General features: G+C 42.1%; 1 protein-coding gene across 1 annotated transcript in view; it reads right to left on the bottom strand.

Annotated features, from left to right (window-relative positions):
- Positions 1 to 13,006, bottom strand: part of SLC5A11 (solute carrier family 5 member 11) — a 59,515-nt gene that overhangs the window by 17,966 nt on the left and 28,543 nt on the right. Inside the window, exons 6-9 of the mRNA XM_040258050.1 lie at positions 9,664 to 9,768; positions 8,033 to 8,138; positions 6,278 to 6,358; positions 676 to 881 (exon numbers count right to left, since the gene is read on the bottom strand). Of these exons, the coding sequence (XP_040113984.1) occupies positions 676 to 881; positions 6,278 to 6,358; positions 8,033 to 8,138; positions 9,664 to 9,768 (498 nt within the window). The remainder of the gene's footprint in view (positions 1 to 675; positions 882 to 6,277; positions 6,359 to 8,032; positions 8,139 to 9,663; positions 9,769 to 13,006) is intronic.

The following is a 13,006-nucleotide window of genomic DNA, read 5'->3' as shown; positions in this document are numbered from 1 at the left end:
ACCCCACCTTTTAACACAAAAGGCTTATTTTACCCACAGCACTGTCTTTTGCCTTTCTAATTTCTTTTTTTTTTACACCAGTTATATATTTGCTTTAAGGGATTGGCTTTGGTAGGTCCCTCTGCCCCAAACTTTCTTCCCTGACAATCACCAGAACCCACTTGCTCTCCTCCTTTGCCCAAAGGTCACATCTCAACCATGATTCCCCTGACCACCCTATTTGAAATGTCACTCTCACACGCTCAACCTCCTTTTTTTTTTTTAATGACAGTTATCACCTTGTAATGTTCCATTTATTTATTTACTGCCATCTACTTCTGTCAGAAGAAAGTGAGTTCTACAAGGACCGAGTGTCCTTGTTTACCTGTGACTTCCAAGCATCTGGTACAGAGAGGACACCCAGTATTTGCAGAGCAAATAATACCAATGTCAACTAAAACCTCCATTTAAAATATATCACCGCTTTTGCTTACTGAGTCTTTCCAGACATTCAGCAGGATGTATCATGTTTTCCCTTTGCAAAAAGCAGCAGCTTCAAATTTGCCATATGAGCAAGAATAAGAAGATAAGGTGTACAGTAGTAGAGAAATAAGAGAACCGAGAGGGGAAAGACAAAAACCCAGCTTCTAGACACCCCAAGGAAGCATTCCGGGGGCTCAGACTGCTGCCCTGTACCTGATCCGTGCACCAATACCAGAGAGACGGGATGGACATTCCAAATAGGATCCCAGGCCATGGGAGATCAGACGTCACTGGGTCTCGGAAAATATGGAAGGCATCTTCCCGGGGCAACCCGCAGCTGCTGTTCTCGCTCCGGTTGCTAGCCATGGCCAAGAAATATTTCTCCTCCAAGCCTTCCAACCCACCAACTGCAGCGAAACCTAGAATTCAGAGGAAGCCCAAATTTGCCAGGAACTCAGATTGATCCACAGCAGCTCATGAGGGGATGGTTGGAGATTGGTGAAATCCTACTTAGAACCACAGGAAAGTTAATTGACTTAGAGGTTCTTAGCCTCCTATCTTTAAAAAACATTTTTTTAATGTCTTTGGTAGTGACTATGGATTGCTTCTTAGAATAATATTTCTTAATATATAATACAAAATTGTTTAGTCGCTAAGTCGTGTCTTACTCTTGCGATCCCGTGGACTATAGTCCGCCAGGCTCCTCTCTCCATGGGATTTCCCAGACGAGAATGTTGGAGTAGGTTGCCATTTCCTCTTAATACAAAATACATCAATTATAAAGGAAACCAAATACATTGAAGGCACTCATCAAACCATGAGAACTAAGACATAGTAATTTATTTATTTGCATCATTAAATACAAAGACTCCACAGTGGGTCAAATAACAATCTAGTTTTAAAGTAACCATGGACACAAACAGTGTTTCAATACATCAGCAGCAATTATAAAAACATTTGGATAAAAACATCAGGGTTATATTTTGGTTTCAAAGTCACAGATATTGCTAATATTCCTGTGGTGAGCTGCCTATACTAATAACTGAAAGATGCTAAATGTTACTGATAGATCTGTGAAAACAGAGATGGATTTCTTTCCCATCCAAGGTTCACAAAACCTGTAAATTCTGTCCATGGATCCCAAATTAAGAAACTCTGCCTTAAGGAAACATACTTTCACCTCTAAACTTCTTCTCAGCTATCCCAATTTATGGCATTTCAAGAGTGGCCCAAGTAACCTATGACCTTGAGAAAGTCATTTCTCCATCTGAGATTCAGTTTTTCGTCTGTGAGTGGGAATAATATAGTGCCAACCTCACAGCGCTGGAGCAAGGACTAAGTGAGATACTGCACAGAAAATGCACAACATCTGGCACAAACATGAGTTGTCCTTAAAAAATAATAAAGCACTGTAGTTTACAGATAATTTGCTTCATTATATTAATCAAAAGGATTCAAGGTTATCCCCAAAATAACATTGCTCTCACTGGATTATGTTCTGGAAGATTGTGTTCGTCTTTTTTGTTTCATTTTTTTTTCTTGGGTATTTTTTGTTTGTTTTTGTTTCTTGGTATGGAAGAGAAGAGGTTGGTGTTACCATTTGGGTAAGAATGCTATATAACCTGCAGCCTGGCTTATTTTTGTGGAAGAGTGTGGTAAACAGTGGCTACTGGGGGAAAAATATTTTTGATGATAAATTTTTGTCATGCTTTTTTCCCTGAAAAGTTATTTTGTGGTAGTGGGAGGGAAGGATAATTATTTGTGGTCCAATATAATTGGACCTTGAATATATACCATTCAAATCAAGAGAAAGCTAGACAGACTATATTAATATTAGACAAATTAGACTCCAGAACAAAGAATACAGCCAAGGATAAACAGGAACCCCACCTAATGATAAGGAGGTCAGTTCACCAAGAGCTCATAACAATCCTAAAAAGAGAAAGAAGTCAACAATCATAGTTGGAGACCTCCATACCCCCTTTTTAGTGGTTGATGGAAAAATAAGACAAAAATATTTACACAGATAAAGATTTGTACAACACTATCAACAAAGTTGACCCAATTGAAATTTACAAAGCACTACACCCAACAAGAGCAGAATACATATTCTTCTCAAGTACTCTTGGAAGGCTCATCAAAATAGGCAATGTTTCTGGCCATAAAGCAAACCTCCATAAATTAATAAGAATTAACATCATACAAGATATATTCTATTATTGTAATGGAATTAAACAAAAAAAATAATAACAGAAATATATCAGAAAAATCTCCAATATTTGAAAATAAGTTGTCCCTGTTTGCTGATAATATGATATTATACATAAAAAATCCTAAAGATTCCACCAAAAACAGTTAAAACTAATAAATGAATGAATCTAGTAAAGCTGCTGAATACAAAATCAATATACAATAATCAATTGTGTTTCTATACACTATTCAGGCTTCCCTGGTGGCTTAGACAGTAAAGAATCGCCTGTAATGCAGGAGACCTGGATTTGATCCCTGGGTTGGGAAGATCCCCTGGAGAAGGGCATGGCCAACCACTCCAGTGTTGTTGCCTGGAGAATCCCCATGGAAGGGAGGAGCCTGGTGGACTACAGCCCATGGGGTCGCAAAAAGTTGGACACGACTGAGCGACTAAACACATAAGCAAATACTATTGGAAAGAGATATTCAGAAAATAGTACCAATACACATTACTCCATATGAAATAAACAACATGGATTTACTGTATAGCACAGGGCACTATATTAAATAATTTATAAGTATAATGGAAAAGAATCCGAATATATATACACATATATATATTTACACTTCAAACTAATACAATACTGTAAATTGAGTATACTTCAATGAAAAGAAAACAATATCATTTCTAATTGCATCTAAAAGAATAAAATAGGAATCAGTTTAATCAAGGAGGTGAAAAGATCTGTACACTGAAAACCATAAATAAGAGTGATAAAAGAAATTGAAGACACAAATAAGTGGACAGCTATTCCATGTGAAATGGACTGGAAGATCAAGATTGTTAAAATGTCCATACTACTCAATGTGATCCATAGATGCAATGAAATCCCTATCTAAATTTCAATGGCATTTTTCACAGAAATGAAAGAAAAACAAACAAACAATCCTAGCATTTACATGGAACCACAAAAGATCCTAAATAGCCAAAGCAACCTTGAGAAAGATCAAAGCTGGAAACATCACATTTCCTGATGTCAAACTATATTACAAAGCTATAGTAATCAAAACAGTATGATATTAGGAAAAAGCAGTCCTGTAGACCAGTGGAACAGAATTCAGAGCACAAAAACAGGACTTTCCTGGTGACCCAGTGGTAAAGAATTCACCTGCCAATGCAGGAGACATGAATTAGATTCCTGGTCTGGAAAGATTCCACATGCCACAGGGCAGCTAAGCCCTTTCTTTCACCACAACTAGTGAGGCTGTGCTCTAGAGCCCAGGACTCTCACACAACTGCTGAAGCCTGTGCACCCTAGGGCCTATGCTCAGCAGCAGGAGAAACCACTGCAGTGAGAAGCCAGCACACCACAACTAGAAAGGAGCCCCCCTCGCTGAAACTACAAAAAGCCCACACAGCAATGAGGACCCAGCACAACCAATAAATAAATAAAAATGTTTTAAAGGCACAGAAATAAAACCATGGTAAACAAGGGGATTGGAATTGACATATACACATTACTATACATTAAATAGATAACTGAAAAGAACCTACTGCATAGCACAGGCAACTCTCCTAAATACTCTGTAATAATTTACATGGGAAAAGAGTCTTAAAAAGAGTGGATATATATATATATATATGACTGATTGATTTTGCTGTACAGCAGAAACTCACACAGCATGGTAAATCAACTATATTTCAATAAAGATTAATTCTAAAAAATAAAATAAGCTTTATGATTAAAAAAAAGAAAGAAAGAAAATCATGCATATATTGTCAGTCAATTTTCCACATTTAAAAACCTGCAGATACCTTAGGAGAAAAGTCTGCTAGATATAGCAGAATGAGGAAGGTTGCTGAAGGTGGATCAGTAATCTCTCTCCTTACTGATCATAATGAATTAAGTAATGGAACTTCCTCTTTGAGACCCCACATTTAGGGAGAAAGATCAGGAAGTTGGCTAAATAGCAAACCATGTGAAGGTCTATCTTTTGGCTCTTTTGCCTCCAAAACCCAAGAGTGTTATGAGTCACTTATGTGGCACTGGGAGGTTCAAAATGTTATGATAGCAACCACCCTCAACATTTATCTAGTGAGGCTGAACATGTGTCTTTGTATATTTATTACTCATTTGTTTTCTTCTTTATATAAACCAGTGAAGTTTTTCTTCTTTGTAAGGGTCCAGAACATTTCCTGTTACAGTTGATAATAGGCAAGTCTTATTGCTGGTTTTTTTTGTGTGTGTGTGTGAAACATTTATTATTCCGTGATTTAAAAAAAAATTGTTTGAAAGGTAGAAGTAACACAGACACAACATTCTGCATAACTGTGCAGAAAGACACAAAGTTAAGGTAAAAACTCTTGCCTACACTCTTTGACTCCTGCTCCTAGACTCTTCCCAATAAAGTTATTACCACATTATCTCCCTACTCTTATCACCAGGCAGTGTGATAGGGAAAGAAGAGAGTGAGATCTGAGGTCAGTCTGACTGGGGCTTGAATCCTGGCTTTGAATTCTAGCTTTGTGACATTGGGCAACTTTTCTAACAGTTGGTGCCCTAATTTTCTCATCCAGCAAAGGGAATAACAATAATACCAATACCACTGGGTTGCTGTGAGCATTAAATGATAGCACATCCAGATCACAAGGGTGTTAATTCTTATTAATTTTTGAACTTTTGAGATAATTATAGATAGACAGAAGAGTTGTATAAGTAGCACAGAGTTTCCATACACCCTTCTCCTAATATTACGGAAACTGAGAAATCAACATTGTGCATTACCATTAGCTACAATAGAAGCTGTTCCAATTGCACCGCTCATGTTCTTCTACTCTTCTGGAAGTCAGTTCAGGATCCTACATTGTGTTTATTTGTTGTGTCTCTTTATTTTCCTCCTCTTTGTAGTTCCTCAGTCTGTCTGTATTTTTCATGCCCCTGATACTTTTGAAGAATACTGGTCATTGTAGTTTGTAAAATGTCCCTCAATTTGTCTGATGTTTATAAATGATGAAGTTAAGGGTATATATTTCAGCAAGAATGGCACAGAGGTGATTCTGTGTCCTTCTCAGTGACCATGTCAGGAGCTACATATAGGTACATCTGATTATTGGGTTATCACTTACTATATCTTGGTCATTTAGTACAGTGGTGCCATGTTTCTCCACTGTAAAGTGGATGTATGTCCCCTTGTAATTAATAAATCTTTTGGGTGTGATGCTTCAAGACCAAGCAAATACGCTATTTCTTCATAAACTTTCACTTGCTAACTTCAGCATTTATCGTTGGCTTTTGCCCATAGCTGTTATTACTATGGTGTTCTAATGGTGTTCTTCTATTTCCCTCACCCCACCTGCATTTATTAATTGGAATTTTCCTGTAAGGAAGAACGATTCCTTGACTTCCTTTTATTTTGTTATTTATCCACACCAGTATAAGAAGATCTATTAATTTTTCCTTAGGAAACAGTTAAGTTTCCATGATAAGCACAGCTCTCTTCCAGCTAAAATAACCAATGCCTCAAGCAGGAATCCCCAGCTGGGTTTGAAATTGTGAAGAAAGCAAATGCCCCTTCTTGAGAGAGGCGCTGTCATCCACCCAAATGACCCTGGGGCCCCACTTACTGTAGCCCATCAGGATGAGTGCTCCTATGAGCATGATCAGAGTCTGCAGAGCATCTGTGTAGATCACAGCTGCCAGGCCACCTAGAGGGGAGACGAGCACAGAGGTGATAGTCAGGTACTCTGATGGAGAGGAGTTACTCTGGTGGTGCCAGAGGAAACTTTGAAATTCAAGACCTGATGGGACAGAGGTCTTAGTGTCGACTCTTTGCAAAGATGGCCACAACAGTACCCATTTTTCATGTGCCTGCCAATTTTGTCGTGTAGCTTTGCTGCTCCTTTCATATTGAGGTGAAATTGATTTCTCTTCCTCTTAAATGTGGCTTGGCCAAATGGCTTGCTTTAACCAATAGATGTGGTGGAGGGGGATATTATGGAGCTTTAAGCCTGGGCCTCAAGTTGCCCCTGCAGCCCCTGCTCTTATTCTTGTGTTGTCCTGAGGCTACTATGCTTCTTTAAGAAGCCCAGTCTAGGACTTCCCTGGTGGCCCAGTGGATAAGAATCTGCCTGCCAGTGCAGAGAACACAGGTTCCATCCCTGGTCCAGGAAGATCCCACAGCTGCAGAGCAACTAAGCCAGTGTACCACAGCTACTGAAGCCCTCTCATCCTGGAGCCTTTGCTCCACAATGAGAGAAGCTACCACAATGAGAAACCCACGCACTGAAACTGGAGAGTAACCACAACTAGAGAAAGCCCGTGTGCAACAGCGAAGACCCAGCACAGTCAGATAAATAAATATTATAAAAAAGAAGAAGCAGGTACATATCAAGGCCCTGCTCCCCACCAGCCACTCTTCTGGGACGCAAGTCTTAGGGGAAAAGATGAGCCTCAGGCTCCAAAATTGCAGTGGTTTGTGGTCCAGCTGTGCACAGTGCTTGTGAATACATCTGCTCAGCATTTAGTAGGTTCTAAGGAAAATCACTGCAGATGGTGACTGCAGCCATGAAATTAAAAGACGCTTACTCCTTGGAAGAAAAGTTATGACCAACCTAGATAGCATATTCAAAAGCAGAGACATTAATTTGCCAACTAAGGTCCATCTAGTCAAGGCTATGGTTTTTCCAGTGGTCATGTATGGATGTGAGAGTTGGACTGTGAAGAAGGCTGAGTGCCGAAGAATTGATGCGTTTGAACTGTGGTGATGGAGAAGACTCTTGAGAGTTCCTTGGACTGCAAGGAGATCCAACCAGTCCATTCTGAAGGAGATCAGCCCTGGGATTTCTTTGGAAGGACTGATGCTAAAGCTGAAACTCCAGTACTTTGGCCACCTCATGCGAAGAGTTGACTCATTGGAAAAGATTTTGATGCCGGGAGGGATTGGGGGCAGGAGGAGAAAGGGACGACAGAGGATGAGATGGCTGGATGGCATCACTGACTCGATGGACGTGAGTCTGAGTGAACTCCGGGAGTTGGTGATGGACAGGGAGGCCTGGCGTGCTGCGATTCATGGGGTCGCAAAGAGTCAGACACGACTGAGAGACTGAACTGAACTGAACTGAAGGAAAAGTTCTTAAAGAAATAAATGGAAAATAGCTTTATGCAGGTATGGTGCATTTTGAAATCCTCCCTTCCATCAGACAATCTTTTTCCTTTGGACAATGGCCAAGAGAAATCATATCTTTCAGGGTAACAGATTGAGAGTTCATGAAAACAAGGTCTTAGTATACTGAACATCAGAAGACCAGCCAGGAAAAGATAGGAGGGACCACAGCCCGTGCCCACCACCTCTCCCAGCATCACCCCTTGTCCAGTCATACCTGCAATGGTGTATAGAGCTGTGACAGCCAGCAGCCCGACTATTGCCAAGTAGAGATTCACATGCAAAGACTGCTGAATGAAGATGGCGCCTGCATACATGTCAACCTAGAGAGAAGTTGATGGGTGTATGAATGAATGGACATTTTAGCACAGTTTCCCCAGGTTCAGGCCTTAGCCTTGATTCTGAGAAACACAGAAACATCATATGTTGTCCTTTCTTCACCCATCTCTTCCCAGATCAAGGGTCTCAAATGGGAGCCCTATGGGTGATTATGTTTGAGATCCCTTCACTAGGCTAATACAAGCTCCTCAGTGGCCTTCCTGCTTCTCTTCTTGATCTGCCTACACTCCATCCTCCACACTGCAGCCTTATAAAATACCATCATGATCATCTCATCCTCTCTTCCTCATCCAGACTTTTCAGTGGCTCCCTTTTTGCCCCTAAGATTGTTGTTCAATTGCTGAGTTGTGTCCGACTCTTTGCAACCCCACGAACTGCAGCACACCAGGCTTCCCTGTCCTTCACTATCTTCCGGAGTTTGCTCAAACTCATGTCCATTGAGTCAGTGATGCCATCTAACTATCTCATCCTCTGTTGCCCACTTCTCCTCCTGCCTCAATCTTTCCCAATATCAAGGTCTTTTCCAGTGAGTTGGCTCTTGGCATCAGGTGGCCAAAGTACTGACGCTTCAGCTTCACCATCAGTCCTCCCAATGAATATTCCTTGAGAATTGACTAGTTTGTCTCCTTCTGTCCAAGGGACTCTCAAGAGCCCCTCAGATAATGTCCAAATAAGTTAGAGCTCTATGCCAGGTGCTTCCCAGTTTGCCTGCCACTTGATTTCACTTCCTTTACTCACTTCATGCTCCCAGTCCCTCAGGCATGCTGAAACACACGCTGTTTCCCTAACAAGTCAAACTTGCTTGTTCTGTCCATCCATCTGGAATGCCAATTCCTCTTTCTCTATATCTGCTCAGCATCTTTCTCACACGTAACTTCCCTTGGGAAGGCTTCCCCACGCCTGTAGATTCCCACCAGGATAAGAGCAAGTGTTGTCCTTCTAAGTCTTTCTTTCACATCTGGAGCTGGCAGAGAGTCAGTTATTGTTGTTTGAATTGAATGGAACTCCTATACCCCGCCCTACACCACCTCACACCGGACAAGGTCTCCCCCAGTTCCAGACTGAAGAGAAGATGGCATCCTTGTGAGTCAGGCCGAGCCGCACCTGCTGGAGATTGCCAAGCATCTGCTCTTGGCCGCTTTCCAGGAGATCTGCCTATCCAAAGGTCAGGGTGGGGCAGGTTGAATGTCAGCACACATGTCTCATAGCTGATAACTGCCTGATCCCAGGAGGAAAATGACAGACTCACCCCAGCGCTCTCAGAGTCCCACTGAGAGTCAGGTGCCATCCTGAGATGTTGCTGAAGAAGCTTTGGCAGGAGACAGGGGAGGAGTCCTCTCCACCTTTTCCCCGTACTTCCTCCGCCCCTGCTTGCCCTTTGCCCCCACCCCTCCCATCTTCCTAGAACCTCCCAGAAGCTTCCTCAATAAGAGAAGAATGTGGATGGGCAGCGGATGCCACCAGCAATGAGCTGTAATGAGCGTCTCACCTGCTGCGTCCCCATCTTACCGAGATCTTGGTGAAGATGTAGATAAACAGGTAGAGCACAGCCAGGATGATGGGAATCCTGTTGCCACCAAAACGTTTCCGTAGGTATTCCGGCATTGTGGTGACCTGGGGACCAGAGCTGAGCTTTTGCCACCCAGCAGCCCTTCCCCCACCTCCTCCCCAAACTCAGAAGCACAGATGGTCTTCTTGGGATTCTCAGTGGGAGACTTAAGAGGGAGGAGAAAACGGGGACCAAAGGGTAGGGTGAGGATGAACTGGGGTTCTGTGAAGAGCTATGTACTTAACTATCATATATACCAAATATATATCCTATCCCAATTTTTGCCATCTGTGTTATTAATGTTATTTTCTAAAACTTATAAATGTTCTATGAAACAATGTTTTTCTTTAAACCAACTCATGTTTATTTTTTTATATTTATTTTTTAAATTGAAGGACAACTGCTTTATCGTGTTTACATTTAAATAAACATCTAAAGGTCAGTTTTCATTCCAATCCCAAAGAAAGGCAATGCCAAAGAATGCTCAAACTACTGCACAATTGCACTCATCTCACATGCTAGTAAAGTAATGCTCAAAATTCTCCAAGCCAGGCTTCAGCAATACGTGAATCGTGAACTTCCTGATGTTCAAGCTGGTTTTAGAAAAGGCAGAGGAACCAGAGATCAGGTTGCCAAAGTCTGCTGGATCATGGAAAAAGCAAGAGAGTTCCAGAAAAACATCTATTTCTGCTTTATTGACTATGCCAAAGCCTTTGACTGTGTGGATCACAATAAACTGTGGAAAATTCTGAAAGAGATGGGAATACCAGACCACCTGACCTGCCTCTTGAGAAATCTGTATGCAGGTCAGGAAGCAACAGTTAGAACTGGACATGGAACAACAGACTGGTTCCAAATAGGAAAAGGAGTACGTCAAGGCTGTATATTGTCACCCTGCTTGTTTAACTTATATGCAGAGTACATCATGAGAAACACTGGACTGAAAGAAGCACAAGCTGGAATCAAGATTGCTGGGAGAAATATCAATAACCTCAGATATGCAGATGACAACCACCCTTATGGCAGAAAGTGAAGAGGAACTAAAAAGCCTCTTGATGAAAGTGAAAGTGGAGAGTGAAAAAGTTGGCTTAAAGCTCAACATTCAGAAAACAAAGATCATGGCATCTGGTCCCATCACTTCATGGCAAATAGATGGAGAAACAGTGGAAACAGTGTCAGACTTTATTTTGGGGGGCTCCAAAATCACTGCAGATGGTGATTGCAGCCATGAAATTAAAAGACGCTTACTCCTTGGAAGAAAAGTTATGACCAACCTAGATAGCATATTCAAAAGCAGAGACATACTTTGCCAACTAAGGTCTGTCTAGTCAAGGCTATGGTTTTTCCAGTAGTCATGTATGGATGTGAGAGTTGGACTGTGAAGAAGGCTGAGTGCCAAAGAATTGATTTTTGAACTGTGGTGTTGGAGAAGACTCTTGAGAGTTCCTTGGACTGCAAGGAGATCCAACCAGTCCATTCTGAAGGAGATCAGCCCTGGGATTTCTTTGGAAGGACTGATGCTAAAGCTGAAACTCCAGTACTTTGGCCACCTCATGCGAAGAGTTGACTCATTGGAAAAGATTTTGATGCCGGGAGGGATTGGGGGCAGGAGGAGAAGGGGACGACAGAGGATGAGATGGCTGGATGGCATCACAGACTCGATGGACGTGAGTCTGAGTGAACTCTGGGAGATGGTGATGGACAGGGAGGCCTGGCGTGCTGCGATTCATGGGGTCGCAAAGAGTCGGACACGACTGAGCGACTGAACTGAACCGACTGAACTGAAACATCTAAAAAGAGAAGGAAATGGCAACCCACTCCAGTATTCTTTATTCTTGCCTAGAGAATCCCATGGACAGAGGAGTCTGGTGGGCTACAGTCCATGAGGTCGCAAGGAATCAGACCCAACTGAACACATATACACACACTCACATCTATAAATATCAATGCAAATCACTACTGTGAAATGGAAAAACCAACCCTAAACTTAAGGAAGCCAGCAAAAATATACACATTGATAATAAAGTAACTCATTTATGTTCTGTTCATTCTGGCACCTTCCTCTTGCACACCAAAAACCCTGGGCCCAGAACCTACTCTTTAAAAAAAAAAAAAGTCATCAGAAAAGTGTTGGGCAGATGTTAAGAGCACACTAACACCAACATGAGACATTACCCTTGAGCTCACTGAAGACAGTGGAGGAGGCAATAACTTCACTAGATGATTCCGTGTCTTTGGCTCCTTATCCAATGCATAAAATCATATCAAGAATCTCCATTTGTCCTTGCTCTAAACTTTGGGGAAATTGCTCTAAACTGTTAACCAGGTTACCAGGAACACAGACTCCTAAAAGCAAAATGTGCACATTCCAGAGACAGCAGAGAGACCAGGGCGGCACTGAGTGAGCAGCTTGCCCACGGTCCAGATGGGTGGTCCCAGGCTGGGTGTCCTTGCCATATGGGGCACCCCAGGGGCTGGGTCATGCTGATGAGAACCATTATTTGAGTGATACTTTCCTTGGAGGATGGCTTGTCCTTTCCCAATCTCTCCTCACTGTACCCCCAGACTTGGGTTCAGAGGATACTGTGTCTGGACAAAATAACCTCAAACCAAAAACTTTTCTTCCATGAGATCCTAGATCTCAGATGGAGAAGGACAGAGTGCTGATGATATTCACAGAAATGTTTGCAGCCCCTCTTCCAGGATGCTGCTGCTTGGGTGTTTCCTAGTCCAACCCAGGGAGGAGACTAATGGGTACCCAAACATGAGCCGACAGACGGCCAGCCATCCATCCCAAGGTCAGATGTGAAGGCAGAAGAAGCCCGGAGGGGAGACTGGGAGAAACTGGATGGCCAGACTTGATTTAAGAATGATAAACTGAGACGTCCCTGGTGCTCAGGTGGCTACGCAGTGGACCTGGGTTAGATACCTGGTCTGGGAAATCCCAGGTCCCATACGCCACAGTTAAGTGTTTGCACGCTGCAACTAAAGATCCTGCCTGCCACATCGAAGACCCAATGCAGCCAAATTAATAAATTAAAAAAAAAAAAAAGAATGACAAATTGTTAATAGTAGAACCTGGATATTCAAGACTATAAGGGTGTAGAGTGTAAAATTACTTAAACATTAATGTATGTTTGAAAATCTTTTCATAATAAAATACTGGCCAAAAAATTGAACTCTAGAAATACATATGTATGTGCTCAGTTGCTCAGTTGTGTCTGACTCTTTGTGACCCCATCGACTGCACCCCACCAGGCTCCTCTGTCCATGGGGATTCTCCAGACAAGAATACTCGAGTGG

This window comes from Oryx dammah, unplaced genomic scaffold (assembly GCF_014754425.2).
Source record: "Oryx dammah isolate SB20612 unplaced genomic scaffold, SCBI_Odam_1.1 HiC_scaffold_2, whole genome shotgun sequence".
Lineage (NCBI taxonomy): Eukaryota > Metazoa > Chordata > Mammalia > Artiodactyla > Bovidae > Oryx > Oryx dammah.
The sequence above is the reverse complement of the archived record's forward strand: the minus strand, read 5'-3'. Positions and strand labels throughout refer to the sequence as shown.